Source organism: Macadamia integrifolia, chromosome 3, assembly GCF_013358625.1.
Source record: "Macadamia integrifolia cultivar HAES 741 chromosome 3, SCU_Mint_v3, whole genome shotgun sequence".
NCBI classification, from domain to species: Eukaryota; Viridiplantae; Streptophyta; class Magnoliopsida; order Proteales; family Proteaceae; genus Macadamia; species Macadamia integrifolia.
In genome coordinates, this window is record NC_056559.1 from 4,893,225 (window position 1) to 4,915,726 (window position 22,502).

The 22,502-nt window shown below is 46.2% G+C and overlaps 2 protein-coding genes across 7 annotated transcripts in view; both read left to right on the forward strand.

Moving 5' to 3' along the window:
* The window catches only part of LOC122072991 (serine/threonine-protein phosphatase 7-like), a 20,007-nt gene extending 4,436 nt beyond the window's left edge, over positions 1-15,571 (forward strand). The window contains exons 3-5 of one of the 5 annotated variants that reach the window (XM_042637460.1): positions 184-330; positions 3,616-3,723; positions 15,498-15,571. In XM_042637460.1, coding sequence (XP_042493394.1) covers positions 184-330; positions 3,616-3,723; positions 15,498-15,527 — 285 coding nt within the window. In that variant the 3' untranslated portion in view covers positions 15,528-15,571. Of the gene's footprint in view, positions 1-183; positions 331-3,615; positions 3,724-15,317 lie in introns of those variants that run through there. The other 4 variants (XM_042637459.1, XM_042637461.1, XM_042637463.1 and 1 more) reach the window with 4 other exon arrangements.
* Positions 15,572-15,643: 72 nt separating this feature from the next.
* LOC122072990 (cellulose synthase-like protein D4) lies at positions 15,644-22,377 on the forward strand. 2 transcript variants are annotated; one of them, XM_042637457.1, is made up of 7 exons: positions 15,644-15,781; positions 15,975-16,075; positions 17,007-17,529; positions 17,941-18,369; positions 19,079-19,883; positions 19,982-20,386; positions 20,475-22,377. In XM_042637457.1, the coding sequence occupies exons 3-7, from the start codon at positions 17,081-17,083 to the stop codon at positions 21,771-21,773; spliced, it is 3,387 nt and encodes a 1,128-aa protein (XP_042493391.1). In that variant the 5' UTR covers positions 15,644-15,781; positions 15,975-16,075; positions 17,007-17,080; the 3' UTR covers positions 21,774-22,377. The 2 variants fall into 2 exon arrangements, with proteins under 2 accessions (XP_042493391.1, XP_042493392.1); XM_042637458.1 differs by lacking the exon at positions 15,644-15,781 and having other exon boundaries at positions 16,010-17,529.
* Positions 22,378-22,502: the final 125 nt, after the last annotated feature.

The window sequence follows — 22,502 nt, forward strand, 5'->3', positions numbered from 1 at the left end:
CCCCCCAAAAAAAAAAGAAGGAAGTTTGTTGTTACTTGGACATTATCTTTTCCTCTTTCTTTGTAGCTGATGTATCTCAAAAATATTTCTTTCCTTTTCTCTATCTTATTTAAAGATTTCAGCTCCAAATAGTATTGGGAGTTGCACTGCTAATTGTGAAGATGTTTATTACTGGAATTACAGTTGATTATAAGATCACATGAAGGGCCTGATGCAAGGGAAAAACGACCTGGTATTTCAGGAATGCAGGAAGGATACACAATCGATCATGTGGTGGAGTCAGGAATGCTAATTACCCTTTTCAGTGCTCCTGATTACCCCCAGTTTCAGGTATTTCCTTCTATGCTTGTTCTGTTTCCCTTCAATGCTTAACAATTCAGGTTTTTTTTTTTAGATTATCGTTGCTACTGCATGCCCTTCTTTCTCAAGTTTTGTTTTAGCAGCGCAACACAAATTTCAACCATTTTCTTGCCTACAAAATTTTGGGTGCTAATAGCTGGATACTCAATCCAAGAATAGGCACCACATCTACATGATAAGTTATTAATATTGTAACCAACTTACCATAATACTACAGGGGTACTTGTAGATACTAGATATGGGTTAACTGGATGTAGTTATATCAATCACTTTAGTTGCCTTGTAAGACTCCTCAAGAAAAAGATGCATGAAAAAATGAGTTTACAGGTGAAAGGAATCCTATGCTTTGAAGGATTTAGCTACGCTAATTAACACCTGCCCCCCAAAAAAGGATAAATGCATGTCCTAAAAATGTGCATCCGAACTAGCATTTTAGTTTGATTCTCATTTGGTCTCCATCATAGTTGTCGCGGCGTCTAGGCTACCCAAGGCTTTGAAGGGGGCCTGGATGCAAGGCAACACGACCAAGAAGGCACCCGCGACCGAGGCACTAAAATCAGAAAAGCGGTTGGTATTAGTTGTTTATACAACTGAGGCAATTTAAACAAAATAGATGGGCAAAAACTAGCAGCATGGACATGCTGCCAAGCTCCATGCGTAGGCTTATTCCCTGTCCCTTCATATCTGCATCGTTTTCATGCTCAGCATCTTGGGGAAAGTTATATCCATTTCATATTGTGAAAGTTAACCCTGCAGGTAGACCATAGATGAAAACGGTCTGCCCCATATGGATCTTTTATGCTAGACATTGGCTCCTGTGATTAGAGACCTTCTATAGGACCACTTAGTCTCTTGCTGTTTATTTTATCAAATTTTATGTGTGAAGCAATAGTAGAAGGTTTGTGCTGCCAGGGCAAATGCCTAGGTTCAAGTCTTGAGAGTGGCCACTTTACGCAAAAAATGCCGAAGATTAGAACCTTCTCCAAACTCACCCATCCCAAGACCCGCATAGGTGGGACCAGCACTGGGTGATGGTGGCCCTTTTTAATGGTGGATGCTTAATGTCTTTCAATTGTTTCACAAATTTTCCCTGATATGGAAGTCGAATATCATGTGTACTAAAATTTAACTCTGGAAATAATCATGATCCAAAGAGGATCATGTATCATCTCAGATTTGAACTCTAGCCCTTTACCAGTAAGGCGTGGGTACTTTGACAAAGCCTCTACCAGAAGTCCTTCAATCTCTCTCTCTCTCTCCATACTTATGCATTTTTTCTTTCAGTTTCAACATTTACATGTCTCAATTCTGCCTCTGTCACAAAAAAATTGTCACGTTTGGAAAATCTCACTTCTTATGGAGAGTCTGTTATTGAATTGATTTCCTAAACATTTACCACCAATCTTTCTAAATTGCTCTTCATAGATTTATTACAACTTACTTTCTAAATTGTTCTTCATAGGTTTATTACAACTTACTTTCTAAATTGCTTTTCATAGATTTATTACAACTTACATTAAATTCTCCTTCCTGTCTTCCATTCTGACACCATCCTCTCTCGCTCTCTTTTAATGCATTAAACATGTTAACAATAGTATGGGAAAGTAAGAAAATTTTAAAGCTCTCTTTGGTTTGATTTATATTTGTATTTATCTGAGCTGTTTCTATTTTATAGGTATTTGGTATAATTTATAATCCTTCTTTCTATTTATCAAAAATTAAAATAAATCACAAATCACAAATCGGTCAAAAGCGATTTGTAATTTGTGGCCACAAATCATTTGTTTTGATTTGTGCGCTAAGTTTTAATTATCACGAGATCAAATAGCAAAAAAGAGGGGGTAAATTAGTAATTTGGATATCTTTTTATAAAATCCTTGTTATCTATTCCTTTTCCCTTTCTTCTCGATGCTGTGGAAGGACCACTTGACATTAAACCCTTCAAAGATCTCTTCGAGCTTCTGGTTTGCATCCATGGGAAAAGATTCTTGAGCTTGGAGATCATGCTTGAGGACTTGAGCAGAAGTAGTTGGAGCTCAGGGAGAGCCATAGGGAGTCGTAGAGCTCGTTGGTGTAGTATTTGTCGTGCTCCTAGATGATTATGAAGCGTTTTGGGTTGCTGTGACGAGAAGAGCTTGGAGAAGAGGCATTTTAGAGCTTGGTACACTTCAGGAGGAAGGAAGTCACGAATTGCATTTCTGATGAAGATGAAGGTGGCTAGCATAGAAGCTAATGAGTTCCAATCAACAATTAGCTCTATTGTTGTTCCTTATCAAAACCCAGAAATCAGATTAAGAATTTGAAGCATGACAGCAAGCAGAGAAGCAAATATCAAATCTGTATCAATTAGAGGAAGGGAGAGGGGTAGAAAAACAGATATTGAAACTCAAGAAAGGGAAAGTGCAGTGAAACAACGATAAGATTTCTTTATCCATCTTTTTCTTCTCTAAAAGGTTCTGAAGTGAGTTATTAATCATTCACAGTGATTCATTGAGCCCTGTTTTTCTTCTCGATCATTTTGGCTCTTGGAACACATCAAGGTCTAGAAATCAAATATGTAGTGAAATCCATTGCCCAGACTCGTAAATGGGTCAATTGACCTCAGCTTGACTAGTGTTTGGTGAGATCAATGAGAAAAGACATTAACTACCCTATGAACCACCATGACAGTGGGTTATGTACAAAATGGTGCTGCCGATATGGCTTATCATCTGTTTGATAAAATTCCGGACAGAGATGTTGATGCTTGAGGTGCATGCTAAGCTGGGTATGCACAAAAAAAAAAAAAACAATCTCCTGGGATACAAAATATATTTTGTTTATAATCATACCAAACCTATTTTTATTTATATAATCCATTATACAAATTGTAACCAAACAATTATTATTTGTGGTTCATAGTTTATTAACGTAAATGATTTGTCAGAAACAAGTAATAAATACAAATATAAATTATACCAAAGAGAGCCTAAGTAATTTAATGGAAAACAAATTGGGTTGTAGAAAAACTCCAAAACAGACAGTCTTTGTGGGATGGAGGGAGTTATCTATTTCCCTAACTCCTAGGTCAACCAGTATAGCTAAGCCTGAAAATCTGTCTTGCTTTGTATTATTATGAATGGATTAGAGTAACCAATATGGAGTTGTTTCTAAAGTGAACACATTCATGGAATTGTTACAATATTTGTGTATTTTAATTGCATTACTGTCATAATCTAGGAATATTCATCTGAACATTTGTCGTCTGCAATGCAGGCAACGGAGGAGAGGTATAACAATAAGGGGGCATATATTGTGTTAGAACCCCCTGAATTTGATAAGCCAGTTTTCCGTACTTTTGTAGCCACAATGCCGAGGCCAAAGGTACGAGGATTATACACCTCTTCTATGAACCAAAGCATGCCTTTTCTTTTGTAATTTATAAATTTCCATTTCAACAGTTCCATCCATCCCTTCTTCTAGGAAGATGAAATTAACTTCTAGCTCTGATCCGCATGGACCACTTGAGAGATCTAGACCAGAAAATTGATAAATACAGCCTGATGAGGGTATTTCTTCCCAACCACGGCACGGGCAAGGACTGGTCCTGACCAATGCTGCACCTCGGCCCACCATCAGGCCGTGCTACCACCTCGGCCCTCCATCAGGCCGTGCTGCCACCTCAGCCCTCCATCGGCCATGCTGCCACCTCGGCCCTCCATCAAGCGGTGCTACCACCTCGGCCCTCCATCAGGCCGTGCTGCCACCTCGGCCCGACGTCAACAACAACGTTTCCAGAGACGTGCTTTCTCCCACCCCTACATTCAAGGAACGTAATCCCTATTCAGAAGGACAGGACTCTATCCACTACACGTCACCATAGACGTCTATCCCTCACACGGTTGGCCTTTCTGAGATAAGGGAGAATATTCCCTTGGAATACCCTAAGATCTGGAATATTCCCAGAATCACAGAGCCACTCCCCTCAAGGACTCCACGCCTAAACAAGACTCTTCACAATCGTCTCCCACTCTCCCTCCATCAGCAGCCTATAAATACCAAGGTAAGCCTCCATCATAGGGGATCGATCACTCACTTCTCTTACTGGAAAAGCTCTCTTGAGCATCTGTTGTGGAAATATCTGACTTAGGCATCAGAGAGTCCCCCGTCGGGTCAGCCCGGCTCTCCCCTGTCATCCCTTTTGTGCAAGTCGGCCAAAGCACCAGGAACTGCAGGGAAGATCGTCCGGTCAATTTTTACCGCATCAGATTGGCGCCATCTGTGGGAATCAGTTACAAAAAGTCGTCTTGGACCAATGCAATTAAGGAGTGAGAAGGTCATTTCTTCAACGACAACGCGTACAAGATCCACCCGCGAATTATCACTTGGACATCCCCCCTCACCACCAATGGTAGAGCAGGAAAACGTTCCAGCAGAGACCCCTCCACGAGGACCCCAGCAAACCAGGCTTGATGCGCAAGTTGCCCAGGGAGAGGGGGATCATCACGAGCAAAACCCTTAGCTATCTCGCCATGTCCCATCATCCTAGGTAACTCACCCGAACTGGAAGAGCAGATGGCAGATGCAGAGCTTACAGCTACAGGTGTTAGCTACAAACACACTGGTGTGGGACTTCATACGCCAGTTCGGCTCGGCACTTCCAGTGCCACGGACTAGTTCAGCTCAACCGCCTAGGCCTGTTCAAGGCAGACATCTCAACGATGAATCTCCTGACAACAGTGACACCCCTCAAGCAACAGCTAGGAGGGGGTCGGCTAGAACGTCACGTACTATTCATTCAGTCCCCCCCGCTCTCCTACTGAGGGGCGCAAGCAAGGTCCCGTTCCTGCCCAGAACGGAAGAGCTCGTCGCTCCGCGCGTCACCGGAGTCTAGAGACACATGATGCCCATAGATCCTCACCCCGGGTAGGAAGACGCCAGCTGTCACCTTAAAGACTCCCTAGAGGCGCGCATCCGCACAGAGAAGAACGGCAAGATCAACCCTATGGGGGTCAGGACTCGCTCACCAGGCCGACCAGAGGCGCACCACGGCGAGGTCAGGATCTGCCTGGTGGTCACCAAGGCTAAGGAAGAAGCCCCAGAAGAGGTGAAAGGGCAAGACGATCCCTGGATCACCTAGCCGAGGTGAGAAGGGACGATCTGGAGAGCCGCATCCAGCGCCTCACTGAGCGAGTAGAGGGAATGTAGAGGCAAAGGCACTCAGCTAACATTACTATAACTCCGACCCATAATGCACTATCCGACGAACTGATAGATGCCGAGCTGCCCTCAAATTTCGTTATACCCGTCTTCAATGGATATGACGGCACCACAGATCCCTATGATCATCTACTGTACTATAGCTCGGCCATAACGGTTCATGGTAGGTCAGACGCCATTCTCTGCCGAGCCTTCGTAGCCTCATTAAAAAGAGCTGCGCTGGTGTGGATGTCGAACCTGCAGCCCCGGTCCATCCGCAACTATTAAGAACTGACAAAAGCATTCCTCACGTTTCCAAGCGAGTATGAAGCAGAAGCAAACTACGCAAAACGTGATGAACATAAGGCAGGGAGGAAGAGACTATAAGGGAGTTCCTTGCCCGATTCACCAAGGCAGCACTGGAGGTAAAAAACCTACCGGAAGGAGTGGCGTACAACACGTTGTGCAACGGGGTAATGCACCCTGATTTGGTCCAATCTGGCCCTCGACTTACCAGAAACAATGCCCGAATTGTTGAGACGGTGCAATCAATACGCCAACATGGAGGAAGTTTTGGCCGCCAGAGGAATAGCTGACAGGGGTGATCAGTCAGAGAAGGAAATGAAAAGGACTCTAAGACCTAGGGACGACTCTCGCAAGCCAAAAAATAGAACAGATCGGCCGCTTGACACAGCTGAACCTGAGCGATATGAACTTGATCGTTCCCGAACAAACCTGCTCTTAGAGATCCAAGATCAGAAGTATTTTCGCTGGTCCAGGCCAATGACAGCTAAATCAAAGGAGAGGAACCCCAACCGGTATTGTCGATACCACCGAGACCATGGACATGACGCTGAAGACTGTAAGTCTCTGAAAAGGGAAATTGATGAGCTCATCAAGGTTGGATACCTCAACCAGTATTTGAAGCAGAAATATAGTGGGAACTGGCCTGGGCCGAGGAGAGATGATGTCAGGCCGAGCCGAGATAGGATCGAGCCGTCTAAGGACCTAGCCACAGACCGAGCTGACGCTTACGATAACCAGCCTGTGGGTCTAGCCATCCTAATAATATGGGCGGACCCACGGCAGAATTAGTCAAAAAAGTCAAAGCACATACGCTGTTCGTATACATCACGGAACAACCTGTCAAAGTCCTCAGAACGGATCCACCCATTACGTTCTCTGACAGAGATCTGGAAGAGTTGAACTGGCCTCACAACGACGCTGTCGTGGTTCAATTAGTGGTGGCCAACCACCCCTTCCACAGGGTCCTAGTGGACACGGGAGCCTCTGTTGACCTCATGTCATACGAAGCCTTCATAAAACTGGGGCTTGGCATCGGGGCCTTAAAACCAGCCCCAGGACCCTTGTACGGATTTTCAGGCATGCTAGCAGAGCTAGAAGGAGTTGTTGACTTGCCTGTAACCATTGGACAAGGAGCTTAGACAGCCACTACCATGGTCTCTTTTATGGTTCCAAGATCGCCTCACCCTATAATACCATCCTTGGCCGACCTGGTCTCAATGGTCTTGGGGCGATTGTGTCCACTAAGCACATAAAGGTCAAATTTCCCACCAGCAATGGAGTCGGGGAATGCAAGTCCAGCCAGAAGGAATCTCGGGAATGCTATGTCAACTTCATAAAATCTGTCAAGAAACCGTGCTCGGGCCTAGCATGTATGGTAGAAATTATTGATTGCCGAGATGAAAGCCTCCTGACCTGAGCTGATCCAGTTGAACAACTACTTACTGTCCCAATCACTAAGGCCGAGCTGTCAAAAAACAGTTCAGCTCGGAGCACTACTGAGCTCCCAACGAAGTGACGAAATTTTGAACTTCCTCGGCGAAAACTCTGATATTTTCGCGTGGAAAGCTTTAGATATGCCAGGCATCTCTAGGGCCGTAGTTGAGCACAGTTTGGACGTTAACCCTAACTTCAAGCCTGTCCAGCAGAAATGTAGGAACTTCGCGACTGAGCGGAACACCATCATCAATGAGGAGGTTGACAAACTCCTGGCAGCGGGGTTTGTGAGGGAAGTAAAGTACCCGACCTGGTTAGCCAATGTGGTCATGGTTCCGAAGTCCAACGGGAAGTGGAGGATATGTATAGACTACAATGACCTGAACAAGGCTTGCCCCAAAGACTGCTACCCTTTGCCCCAGATTGACTCCCTCATAAACTCAACTGCAGGCCACGAGATGCTGACCTTCATAGATGCATATTCCGGCTACAACCAGATAAAGATGAAGGTGGAAGATGAGGAGAAAACTGCCCTTCTCACCACTCAGGGCAACTACTGCTACACTGCAATGCCTTTTGGCCTAAAGAATGCTGGAGCCACTTACCAGAGGATGGTGAATACGATGTTCCGAAGTCAGATCGGAAGAAATATGGAAGTTTACGTTGATGATATGCTGGTCAAGAGCGCGAAAGGCACTGATCATGTGCTAGATCTGAAGGAAGCTTTTGATGTCCTACGGCAGAACCAGATGAGACTAAATCCAACCAAGTGTGCATTTGGAGTAACCTCTGGGAAATTCTTGGGCTTTCTAGTGTTGCAAAGGGGGATAGAGGCAAACCCTTAAAAAATTGAAGCCATTCATGAGATGCGTCCACCAAGAAACATTCGCGAAGTTCAGAAACTGACGGGGTGCTTGGCCGCACTTAACAGATTCTTGTCCCGAGATAGGTGCCTTCCGTTCTTCAAGCTACTAAAAGGTGGAAAAGGTCAACAGTAATTTCGCTGGACGGAGGAATGCGAAGCAGCTTTTGATGAAATCAAGGCCTGCCTAACCCGGCCCCCTCTGCTGAGCCCGCCAAAGCCCGGGGAGGAGCTACAGCTTTACCTCGCTACCTCCGTGGTAGCCGTTAGCGCAGTCCTCGTAAGAGAAGAGGCAAAGACCCAGAGACCCATCTACTATGTGAGTCATGTGCTCCTGGAAGTAGAGACGAGGTACCGGAATATTGAGAAGTTTGCACTGGCGCTGGTCGTGATAGCCAGGAAGTTGAGGCCCTACTTCCAAGCACACACCATTGCTGTACTAACTGATCAACCGCTGAGAAAGTCACTTCACAGCCCCAACATAGTGGGACGTATGGTAAGTTAGGCTGTCGAGTTAAGTGAGCACAACATTGAATTCCGACCAAGAAGCGGAATCAAGGGCCAGGCGCTGGCTGACTTCCTAGTAGAATGTACACAAACCGAAGCTGAACAGAAAGTGGGAGCTCTTTGTTGATGGATCCAGCACCACAACGAGGAGCAGCGCAGGACTTGTGCTGAAAAGCCTTAAGGAATTCACGATACATTACGCCCTTAGATTTGCATTCCTCGCAACAAATATTGATGCAGAGTATGAAGCCCTGATTGCGGGGATCAAACTGACAAAGGCGGTAATGACAAACGACTTGGTCGCACATAGTGACTCCCAACTAATCGTGAACCAAGTCAATGGCCAATACGAGGCCAAAGTCGTCTGGTGACCAGTTTTAGCACATTTGCGATGGTACAGATCCCGCGGGAGGAAAATGCAATGGCAGATGCCCTCTCCAAACTAGCTACAGTTGAACTCGGGGACTGTGCAAGCTCGGTATATTTTGAAGTACTAGACCAACCTACCTATGAGTAAGAATTGCTGTGCAGCAATATGCAGAAATCCGAGCCGAGCTGGATGGATCCCATCGTGGACTATTTACGTGATGGACATCTCCCAGGAGATCAAATAGAAGCAACGGCAGTCAAAAGGAGAGCAGCCAAATACACCCTCCAGGGTGGAGTACTTTACAAAAGGGCAATATTCTGGCCCCTGCTGAAGTGCCTGCCCCTGAACCGAGCTGAAGAGACGCTTCACGAAGTCCACGAAGGAATTTGTGGGGAACACATTGGGGGAAGGGCACTAGCCTACAAGGTGCTACGCCAAGGATTCTATTGGCCAAACATGCAACGAGATGCAATGAAGTTCGTCCGACAGTGCTTTAAGTGTCAGGTACATGCCCCAATACCACACACCCCGGCTACAGAACTCAGTTTCGTGATCTGCCCGATCCTGTTCGCAATGTGGGGAATGGATATTCTAGGACAGTTCAAGAAAGGAAATGGGGGTTTTCAATTCTTGATTGTCGCTATTGATTACTTCACTAAATGGGTGGAGGCACGTCCCCTAGCCAGAATCACTGAGCAAGCAGTGAAGTTCATGAGGGACGACATCATATACCGCTATGGTGTCCCAAAGGTGTTGGTCACGGATATGGTCGACAATTCGACAATCGGAAATTTAGGCTCTTTTGCAATAATTTTAATATTGATTTTCGAAACACTGCTGTAGCACACCCGCAATCGAACGGTCAGGTAGAAAAAGCCAACCACATACATCTAGATGGAATAAAGAAGAGGCTGGACTGGGAGAAGAAGAACTGGGCAGACCAGCTCCTCACTGTACTTTGGGCATATCGCACCCCAGCTCGGGCCCCCACAAGAGAGACGCCGTTCCGGTTGGCATACGGGACCGAAGCGTTAACCCCTGTGGAGGTAACCCAAGCCTCGTTCTGATCAGCAGTGTTTGAAGCTTCACAGAACGAAGTCGGGCTCCAAGCAAACATCGACTTTATAGACGAAGTTCGGGAAGAAGCACTTGTACGAAATGAAACCTACAAGCAGAAAGTTCGGCAGTATCACAACTGAAGGGAAACCTACAAGCAGAAAGTTTGGCAGTATCACAACTGAAGGGTCAAACCACAGGGATTCATAGTTGGTGACTTGGTCCTCAGGAAAGTAGCTTCAGCGGACCCAAGAAGTGAAGGCAAGCTCAACGCGAACTGGGAAGGCCCTTACATAGTCTCCAAAGTGGTGCGCCCCGGTGCATACCACTTGCAGACTCAAGGGGTACAGCTATACCAAGGGCATGGAATGTTGAAAATCTCAAAATTTTTTACCAGTAGATTGCATTGAAATCCCATCGATTGGGTGTTAGTCTTGTATCAGCATCTTAGCTTCCATATCTTAGTTATTCAATTTTTATCACGGAGCAGATTAGATTCTATTTCGAAGCAATGTATTTGTTCCAAGTGCATACCACACATCAATATACTATGAAGCTTCTGTCAAATATCTGACTCTTCTAAGACTGAGTACAGCTCGTCGGCATCAAAGACCGAGCTCCAGCTCGGCACTACTCAAGACAAGACCCTAGTTTGGCAACTTAAAGACCTTAACATCTAAGGCACAAAGACCGGGCTCAAGCTCGGCAGCAACTAAGACCGAGCTCTAGCTCAGCACAACTCAAGACCAGACCCTAGTTTGGTGACTCAAAGACCTTAACATCTAAGGCAAAGACCGAGCTCAAGCTCGGCACCATTAACGAGACTATACCCTAGTTTTCGCAACTCAGGACCTTAACACCTAAGGCATGAAGAACTAGCCTCGATTCGGCACCTTTAATCCCAAATCCGGATTAGGCAAACTTGTACTGCGGCCCAGGTCCAGGCACGATGCTTCGCTATACAAAGACACACACGACTGAATCAAGTTCAATTGAAAAATGGAACTACCTTACAAGAACTGAAGAAACACAATGAGAAAAAAAAATTCCATTAATGGAGGGAAGAAACCCTCAAAAGTTACACCAACTCCCAAATGAGATTTTTACAAAAGAGAAGCAAGAAGATTACATCGCTCCCACAATGGGAAAAAGGAAAAAAAAGAAAAGAAAGAAACAAGGCAAAAAGGAGAAGCACAACATCAGTACTGCAGAAGCTGGGGGGCTGGATCAGGAAGGAGCAAGTTGTATCACTTGGTAGCTTTAGGGTCGGCTTGGGTCACCTCCTCACTGACCTCAGCCTAACCAACGAGCTGTACAGAGGGAGCTGGTGCAGGAGCGCGCTGCTCATACTCAGAGAAATCGTAATCAGGCGTCTTGTGAAGGACGAACTGAATGGCGTCTTCTAAGCCAGTCTGAAATAAGGAGACGTTGACGTCAACTAGCCATTTCTGACCAACTTCAGAGTTCATCCACCTCTCAGTGGCGACCTCATCATTAGAAGCCAGCTCGGATTGATGTTTCTTCTCTAGCTCGGAGTGTTCATCTTCTTTATTTTTGCTGGCCTCTTGAGCTTCGGCCAGCTCGCTCTGGAGTGTGTCTTTCTCTTTGACAAGCCCGCTATTGATCCTGAGCTGCTTAGCCACCACGCTCTCCAGCTTGCCAGCCCTCTCCTCATGGTTTTTCACCCTCTGCTCCTCAGATCGAGCATTTCTCTTCTCATTCTCCAACTGGCCCGTGGCCATATGAAGCTCCCCCCGCAGGTGCTTTACCTCATCATCCAACTTCTCGCGGGCAACGGCCATGTTCTCAAACCGACTGGCGACCTCCACCGCATAAGCGAAAGCCTACATTTATCCAACGGAGCCATGAATACTAGGAACTCAAATAAATACAAAGGGTAAGAGGCAGGAAATACTTACATCCCCAATCCAGGCGTAGACCTGCTCCGCGAAGTCAACATCAGGCAGCTTCCTCACGCGGAAAACATCCTTCTTAGGATGGCTACGTCGGCACCAAGTCCGAGCTGCTGAGGGGTCCAGAACGGTGCCGTTCTCCAGTAGTTCCACCCAGGGGTTTGCAGGCTGCTTCCCCATTCAAGCCACCTTTGGAGGGTTTCTGTGCTGCCCCTCATCAACTGGCGAGCGCCTCCTTTTTTGGCCGTCGGATCCTGCCCCAGCTCAGTTAGGTGTGCCAGTCTGCCCTGGCACCTTCTCTACCACGCCAGCTAGTTCCTTCGCCTTCGCAGAGCTCGGAGCCCCGTGTCGAGCTGAATATTGTATAGGAGGGGGCATCTCCTTCCCTTGCTTGCCCCCAATAATGAGGGGCGAGGACTTGTTGCCCGCACCAGCTGGAGTGGCGACCTTCACGTTCGGGTTGGGGCTAGCCACGGCCTTGCCCTTGTCAACGGCCTTCTTGGCAGCCTGCTCGGCCGCACTTTTTTCCTCGCCTCCGCTGCCGCCGTGGCCAGGGCCTTATTGTCTACCTTCACATTAACCACTGCAAGACGAGAAAGAACCGAGCTTTATCAGTACTGGGAACAGTCTAAAACATCAAAAGACTGAGTTGAACCACAATAATCGGACTCGATCGAACCCTCACCAGGGACTTCACTCAGCTCAAACTCCCGGAGGAAGTCTTCATCCTGTAGCATGCAAACATCCACAACCTCCCCACCCAAATACATTTGATATGTTTGGAGGTCGGTTGGGGAGAGCTTGGGTGCTCGGTTCAGCACAGATAGGGTGGGCTTGACCCAATTGCTCTTGAAGGGGTTCCCCTCCATCGCCACGTAGAAGTACCTCTCCTTCCACTTCTTCACCGAGGAAGGCATGTTGAGGAACATCTTTAGGTCGCTGTAAGGACTGTCCCTCTCCCTCTTGGTGAAGTAGTACCACCCTGAGGTGTGCCTCTTCACCAAGAACATCTTCCTGAACAGATCCAGCGTTGCGGTCCGACCCAACTTCGAGACAAACACCTCAAAGCCAAGAACAGTCCACCATAAGTTAGGAGTCAGCTGGCTGGGAGCCAGGCACCAGTGTTCCAGGACCGAGCTGACTAGCTCGGGCACAGGAATCCTCAGGCCGCTCTGGAAGGCCACATCGTAAAGGGCAACCTCGTCCCCAGTGGCGTCCATGCGTTCGTTCTCGTCTGGGACGTGCATCACCACGTAATCTGGGATGTCTTATCGGCTCTGGATCAGGTTGAGCACCTTGGGCGTCAGGATACTTGGGGTATTCACCGCCCTCTCCAGAGGAGGCAGAGCCTTCCCCCTCGGGTTCTGCCTGGCCGGCATCAGGGACTTTAGCACTAGAGGGGCCCGCACCCGAAGTACCTACTGCCGCGGCACTGGGGGGCTGAGCCGAGGCAGTTGAGCCAGCCTCAACCCTGCTCGGGACGGTCTCTGGCGAGACCACCTCCACAGACTCCAAGCCTGAGCTGCTGCCCAAGCCCGAGCTGCCGTCAGAGCCGGAGCTGTCATCAAAGCCCTGACTGCTAGAAGTGTCGTCACTAGAGGACAAAGAATCGGGAATGGGGCACTCAGGGTGATTTTCCCCAAGCCTCACGGTAGTCAAGGGGGTCTGCTTGGGCGAGTCCGGATCACGGGCATACGCCATGTTGGGATCTCCGGGGCTAGTGCTAGGGTATACGGAAGGCTGAGCAGTGGACCGAGAGTCAACCATAATAGTACTTGTTGCAGGACGAACTTGGAAGGACGAGCGAGAAGTAGCGCTGTTCACGACACCGTGCTGCTCTGAAACTCTTTGATAGTCCGCGCTGAAAATAGGAGCGAGTTGAGCTGACTTATCACAAGATCGAACAAGACTTCCGAAAAAGATGTACACTATTTATAGGAGAAGGCGGTGGAGAATGAACTGCTAGATCTTGTTGAAATCAACGGCGGACAGGAGTAGTCTCTTCGCCTGCCCGAGGTGAGGTTACGGCTCCGAGACTCGTGGCCTAACGAGCGCATTTCACGCCGAGTGGACGGTGCACGATCGGAAATGTCAGCGGAATTTAATGCTCTAGCCATCCGAGCCGAACCGTTAGAGCGGGGGGCTGGTGATGAGGGTATTTCTTCCCAACCACGGCACGGGCAAAGACCGGTCCTAACCAATGCTGCACCTCGGCCCACCATCAGGCTGTGCTACCACCTTGGCCCCCCATCAGGCCGTGCTGCCACCTCGGCCCTCCATCAAGCCGTGCTACCACCTCGGCCCTCTATCAGGCTGTGCTGCCACCTCGGCCTGACGTCAACAACAAGGTTTCCAGAGACGTGCTTTCGCCCACCCCTACATTCAAGGAACGTAATCCCTATTCAAAAGGACAGGACTCTATCCACTACACGTCACCATAGACGTCTATCCCTCACACGGTTGGCCTTTCCGAGATAGGGGGGAATATGCCCCCTGGAATACCCTAAGACCCGGAATATTCACAGAATCACAGAGCCACTCCCCTCAAGGACTCCACGCCTAAACAACACTCTTCACAATCGTCTCTCCCTCCATCAGCAGCCTATAAATACCAAGGTAAGCCTCCATCATAGGGGATCGATCACTCACTTCTCTCACTGGAAAAGCTCTCTTGAGCATCTATTGTGGAAAGATCTGACTTAGGCATCGGAGAGTCCCCCGTCTGGTCAGTCCGACTCTCCCCTGTCATCCCTTCTGTGCAGGTTGGCCAAAGCACCAGGAACTGCAGGGAAGATCGTCCGGTCAATTTTTACCGCATCATAGCCCAATCATAATCTGAGGATCGTAGAGATATTCAAAAGTCCTCAGGGGGTGAGGGGGGAATTTACAATTTATGCCCAGGGTGTTTTTTGGGAGATTTGCTAGGTTTTAGCTGTACAACCCTGAAAAGTTTGACTTACAGCAACAAAGCTGGACAACAAAGTAATTTGTCCAAGGATGATTAGGGAGTTACACTCACCAACACTCTCATAACACAGTTTTGAACAATTTATGGGGGTTTACTCATGTCCCTGAACTACATCACTGTTCCTGTGGAGATCAAATGGTTTACTGAGGTCTGATTGTTAGAACGCTGATTTTCCCACACCTTGGGAAACTACAATTAGCTTGATCAGAGATTGCCATTTTTGAACCATTTATGATTCTTATTTTTGCCCCACTTGGCAACACACCATAGATTTTTCTGTGTATCAAATACTCTGCTTTTGCCATTATATCAAATTATGAGAATGCTTCTTTAAATTGATTACCTAAATGCAATCTGGTGCAGGTGAATGCTTACTATAATTATGAAGATGTTATTGATTCAGATGAAGAGCTGGATTTTGCATCCATGTGAATGTGTCCATTAACATGTTTATCGATTTTTTTTTCCATGTATAATCTCTTCTGTTGTAGGTTATATATTTATATCTTGGAATCCTTTGAAGCTCTGTAATTTTTTATGCAGAAAGAAATTTCTTGTCCCTGCCTTTTGTAAATGTTCTTCGGATGTAGTGGAAGAGGTTGACTCAGTTCTTAACATTTTCTTTTGAGCGGCTCATTAACCTTGTTCACTTGGGGTGGTAACATGATTTAATACCTCTCATTATCCCTTTAGGAATTATGTTTCCTTCTTATATTCAGAATCTATACATAATCTAAGATTTTGATTTTGAAAATCTATAGGGTGATGCATCCTAAACAATCCAAAACCTGATCTCTGAGACGAACAAACACGGGAATCGTTGCAGGGTAAGAGCCGGAAGAAGTTTAAAACCCGGGATTTTTAAAGCTTTATTTTGCTATGTGGTAACTCTGATAGGGTTGAAACTTGACATGCAATTGGACCTACCATTCTATTTGTTTACAAAATTTGGGTCTCATTTGATGAGCTAAAAGCTGTTTAAAACATGGGATATTAAAGCTTTATTTTGCTACTTGATAGTGCACGTACCCATCAGCACCCACGACCAATGGGAGAACCTGCACAAACATCTTCAGCGTGGTGTAGCATGGTCTTTTTGCACCGGCTATGTCTCAGTGCAGGTATACACTATTGGGTAGTGTTTTTACTTCATTTTTTATTATTTTTCTTATCATTTCTATGAAGACTGAAGGCAACCCTGCACCACCCCCTTTCCTCGCTCCCCAACCCCTTCACCCACCTTCACACCCTGATTCTGATCCAATACCGAGACCTGATTCAGGGTGGATCGACCAGGTATCCATATCAGCCTCAGCCAATACTTATACGATACAACCGATCCGATACCTCTATTACCTGTTCACGGTTTTATTTTCCAGCTCAATGCTAGAGTGGCATATCTAGGCCCTCTATATGTGTGCCTCGTGTACCAAAGAAGAAGGAGGTTCCTAAATTTCCTCTCTCCCACTAAAGGAAATTGAATATATTTGAATGCCAGTGGTAGTATTTTGATACCTGGAGAGGATACATATAATGAGCTTTCCCTTGAGACTAAAGGGAGGTCTCCAACAAGGCCTCCCTTCTCTCCTCCACAAACACTCTCCTTAAAACTAGCAAGAGAAAACCCAAAAATAACAAACAATGACTGAGTCTCTTCCCATCCTTTCATTGACAACCCCTTTGACCTTCTAACAATTTTTTCCCTGCTCTGTCTCTCTTCTTTCCTTCTTTCTCTCTCTCTCAATATCTTTCTTCTTCAATCAAAATCTATCATTTTACCTGTTTCCCCATCTTGCACCTTCAGTATAGGTGGTAGACAGAGCTCCTCCAAAGAACACATCTTCTTCAACCTACCACCAATTAAACCAATCTCTCTTAAACCTTAATTCCTTGCAAAACCCTTAATCATCTAAACTCATTAGAGAAGGTGTGAGATGATGGTTTGTAAATTGGGTTCAGACCAGAAGACATCATCGTTGATGCTGGTTTTGGTTTTTCTTTAAGGTAATTATGTCTCCATTCATTTTATCCCATTCTTTCTATTTTGCTTAGAACAATTTTAGCATCTCAAGCATTTGTAGAACTGAAGAATTGAAGGAAAAAGAAGAGAGAGAGAGAGAAAAAAAATGGCATCTCTAGCCACAAACCCATCAAAGAAAGCTATAAGGGATTCAGACTCACAGACCACAAGAAGTTCAAGTGGGCAAACGGTGAAATTTGCAAGGAGGACTTCGAGTGGGCGTTATGTGAGCCTTGAAGGGGATGACCTTGACATGTCAGGGGAGATTCATGGAGATTACATGAACTACACCGTTCACATTCCTCCGACGCCGGATAACCAGCCGATGGACTCGTCGGTGGCGACGAAAGCCGAGGAACAGTATGTAGCTAATTCTCTATTCACTGGAGGTTTTAACAGTGTCACCCGTGCCCACCTCATGGACAAGGTCATCGACTCCAAAGTGTCTCACCCTCAGATGACCGGATCCAAAGGTTCTGCATGTGGCATGCCCAACTGTGATGGCAAGGTTATGAGAGACGAAAGAGGAAATGATATCACTCCTTGCGAATGCAGGTGCGTGTTTACGTGTTAAGCTTTCAATGTAATCAGGAATGAGAGGGTTTTAGTCCCACATTGATCGGGTAATTTATTGCTACCAAGTCATATGACCAAGCTCGAGTTTTTGGGTTGGACGCCATTAAAATGAAGTATAGTCCTCTTTTTTCCTTGGAGCATATGACCTTAAGAAGGGCCTCTTCATTTCACGCTCGAGTTTTTGGGTTTTCTTTTTCCCTAAGCATATGACTATAAGAATGGCCTCTCATCTCAAGCTCAAGATTATGGGTTAGAAATCATTAAAATGGAGGATATTGCATATGACCTTAAGAATGGCCTCTACACCTAAAGCTCGAGTTTTTGGGTTAGACTGTCATTAAAATGGAGGATAGTCCTTAATGAGTGTTTTGTGTGTGTTTGTGGGTATAGGTTCAAAATTTGCAGAGACTGCTTCATGGATGCGACAAAAGGTTCAGGTCTATGCCCAGGGTGCAAAGAGCCATACAAGATTGGAGACTATGACGACGACGATGACAGGACGGATATGAAGAGTGGAAGGTTGCCATTGCCAGGGATAGAAGACTCAAAGATGGATCGTCGCATGTCTGTGATGAATTCCAACAACAATAAGTCTATGTTGCTAAGGTCCCAAACAGGAGAATTTGACCATAACAGGTGGTTGTTTGAGACCAAAGGTACTTATGGTTATGGCAACGCCTTCTGGCCTCAGGACGGCATGTATGATGACGACGAGGGGGACGAAGGGCTTCAAGGTGGAATGGTGGAAACAGCAGATAAACCCTGGAGGCCACTTAGTCGAGTTATCCCTATGCCTGCAGGAATCATCAGCCCTTATAGGTAAGGGTGTCAATTTAAAATCGAATCAAAGTAAATTCGTTCAATTTTGGTTTCTAAAGCTTGAATCTATTTTTGGTTTCGATTTTCATGCCTAAAACCATTGAATCAAATCAAATTACTATTTTCAAACCGATAAATGCCAGTATGGATTGGGAAGCAAGCAACCAGTTGTGTAGACGTGACTATAAAGACTACAATAGTGAGTCTAGTGACTACTAGAGTAGAGTTGAGTAAAAAAGTATAACATAGCAGAGCGAGCCTCTGCGATTTCCTATAAGCCCCCATGATGTGGTAATGGGAGTATATTAGGGGAAGCAGTGAGTAGAGATTCCCTTGTAAAGAGCCAGATGATGGGAGACCTCGTCCGGTTTGGGGGGTGGAGAAATATCCCCACCCTACCTGTTTATGTGTGTCCAAGTCCAAATACAAGTGGACATAAAAAGACTACGTTGTCCCTCATTATATGCTCTAAAGATGCCTAGTGTGAGACCCCCATTGGTCAATGCGCTGGTGTAATGGCTCTACAAGCGGGTAGTGTTCTTGCATCTCCTACACCCCTAAACTTGATATAGACGAATTTAGGAACCCATTATGAAATCAAACAAATCGAATCGATTTTGATTTCTAAAATATGTTTTCATTCTCAGTTCGATTTTGGTTTCTATATTTTGTATCTTGAATCGAATAATCCAAATCGAACCAATTACAGGTTATTGATTGCGATGAGGTTGGTGATACTTGGCTTCTTTCTTTCATGGCGTCTCCAGAACCCCAACGAGGAGGCCATGTGGTTATGGTATATGTCCGTCATATGCGAGGTCTGGTTCGCTTTCTCTTGGATTCTCGACCAGATTCCCAAGCTCTGTCCGGTTAACCGGTCCACCGAACTAGACGTGCTGAGGGACAAGTTCGATATGCCCACCTCCTACAATCCAACCGGAAGGTCCGATCTACCCGGAGTTGATCTCTTCGTCTCAACCGCCGACCCAGAGAAGGAGCCACCTCTCGTTACAGCAAACACCATCCTTTCAATCCTGGCCGTTGATTATCCTGTTGAGAAGCTCGCCTGCTATATATCTGACGATGGTGGTGCACTCCTCACCTTTGAAGCTATGGCCGAAGCTTGTAGTTTTGCTGACTTGTGGGTCCCATTTTGTCGAAAACACGACATCGAACCTAGGAACCCGGATACCTATTTTAACTTGAAGGGGGACCCCACAAAGAATAAGAGACGGTTGGATTTCGTTAAGGATAGGAGGAGGATCAAGAGAGAGTACGATGAGTTAAAGGTCAGGATTAATGGTCTCCCAGATTCCATTCGGAGGAGATCTGATGCATTTAACGCGAGGGAGGAGATGAAGATGTTGAAGCACATGAGAGAAACCGGTGGTGATCCATTGGAGCCCGTTAAGGTCCAGAAAGCCACGTGGATGGCTGATGGGACCCACTGGCCTGGCACGTGGTCCGTCGGCTCACGTGATCATGCCAAAGGTGACCACGCTAGTATCCTCCAGGTAAACCAAATCAAACTAATTTCAACTCGGCTCATGACTCAATGAGTCAGTAATTATTCAATCGTCTTTCTTCTTTCTTCTTCCTTCTCTTGTTGCAGGTGATGCTGAAGCCCCCAAGTCCAGATCCTCTAATGGGTTGTGCAGATGAAAAGATTATAGACTTCACAGGTGTGGACATAAGGCTTCCCATGTTTGTGTACGTTTCGCGTGAGAAGCGTCAAGGCTACGACCACAACAAGAAAGCAGGAGCCATGAACGCCCTGGTTCGTGCTTCAGCTGTTCTTTCCAATGGCTCCTTCATCCTCAATCTCGATTGTGACCATTATTTCTACAACTGCAAAGCCATTCGAGAGGGTCTCTGTTTCATGATGGATCGTGGAGGCGAAGACATCTGCTATATTCAATTCCCCCAAAGATTCGAAGGTATTGATCCCTCTGATCGTTACGCTAATAACAATACCGTCTTCTTCGACGGAAATATGCGAGCATTGGATGGTGTACAGGTAAGTTTTTTCATCATCATCTATTTTATGAATTGAATCTCCAGAAGGGTTTAAGGATGTAAGTGATTTGGGATTTGGAAAATTGCAGGGTCCGTTTTATGTCGGGACGGGATGTATGTTCAGGAGATTTGCTCTGTACGGGTTCGATCCACCGAATGTGAATAAAATGGTGAAGAATGGGGACCAAGAGACGCATGCCCTGAAACCCACCGACTTCGATCCTGATCTGGACGTGACCATGCTTCCTAAGCGATTCGGCAATTCGACTATACTAGCAGAGTCCATACCAATCTGCGAGTTTCAAGGTCGCCCACTCGCCGATCACCCTGCAATCAAGTATGGAAGGCCACCTGGAATCCTCACAGTCCCACGCGAGCCCCTTGATGCTACCACGGTCGCTGAGGCCGTCTCTGTGATCTCCTGTTGGTACGAAGACAAGACAGAGTGGGGAGACCGAGTGGGTTGGATTTATGGATCGGTGACGGAGGATGTGGTGACAGGCTACCGAATGCACAACCGTGGGTGGCGCTCCGTCTACTGCATTACCAAACGAGACGCATTCCGAGGATCGGCACCCATTAACCTCACAGATCGGCTTCATCAGGTGTTGCGATGGGCTACAGGTTCCGTGGAGATCTTCTTTTCCCGAAACAATGCCTTACTGGCAACCAAGAAAGTCAAGTTTCTGCAACGCTTGTCTTACATCAATGTTGGTGTCTATCCCTTTACTTCCCTCTTCCTGATCGTGTATTGCTTCCTCCCTGCACTTTCTCTCTTCTCTGGGCACTTCATCGTGCGGACCTTGAGTGTAACTTTCCTCTTATACCTCCTCGGCACTACTCTTTGCCTCATCGGCGCCGCCATTCTGGAGGTCAAGTGGTCCGGAATTGCTCTCGAGGAGTGGTGGAGAAATGAGCAGTTCTGGCTCATCTCCGGCACCAGTGCCCACTTGGCCGCCGTGTTGCAGGGGCTGCTCAAGGTCATTGCTGGGATTGAGATCTCTTTCACTTTGACTTCCAAATCTGCGGGAGATGAAAACGAGGACGCCTTCGCAGAGCTCTACATGGTCAAGTGGACTTCTTTGATGATTCCTCCAATCGTCATCGGCATGGTCAACATAATTGCGATTGCTACTGCATTTGCAAGGACGGTGTATAGCTCGACCCCCCAATGGAACAAGTTCATTGGGGGAGCTTTCTTTAGCCTCTGGGTGTTAACTCATCTCTATCCCTTTGCAAAGGGGCTCATGGGTAGGGGAGGCAAGACTCCCACCATTGTATTTGTTTGGTCAGGTCTGATCGCCATTACCTTGTCCTTGCTCTGGATAGCCGTTAGCCCACAAAAGTCGCCTGTAGCGGCTGCTTCTTCAGGATTTCAGTTTCCATGACCAGATGTTGATCAATTCATCTTAAGTTTTAACTTCCACATCACAACGAAAGCTTGACGTTTTCCCTTTTTTTTCTTCTTATTCTTGTCTTTCTTCTAGGAGATGGGCTCTTGATCTATCATATCTATCTACGGATAAAAAGTGAAACGAACAGGGCAAGGGCGCCTTCAAGTAATAGAGAATTGGAGGGTAGAACCGGATCCCCTCCTCTTTTTTCTTCTTTTTTTCACTCCTAGAAACGGAGGAGCTGTTGAGAGATGTGATATGAATGTGGAATTCTTTTTCCTCTTCCTCTTCCTCCTGCAACTAACGATGATGATACCGATATGATTATTCCTGAAGAGGATTACAAATGGAGTGGGGGAGGTTCTTTCTGCATCCTGTGCTACAGGGAATTCGAGCTGAACATTAAAGGAGGTGAGCTTCTCCTGGGGATTGGATTTCTAAATTTAGTTGCAGGATCTGGTCACATCTATGTTGGTTGGTCTGTTTGAGAAGAGACGCAGAAAAAATAAAAATATGTATGTACACTGGTAGCTCTTTCATTTGTAATGTAAGATGATGAATATATGTATTTTACAGAAGCTGATTTTGATTTTGATTTTGATTTTGAGCAGTGAAGTCATGTTAACTTTGAACAAAATTATAAGAGAATCAAGATTTATATCCAGATTCCAGAGTCCCAGACCCATGTAAACTCTAAATTCAAATAAAAAAAAAAAAAAAAGA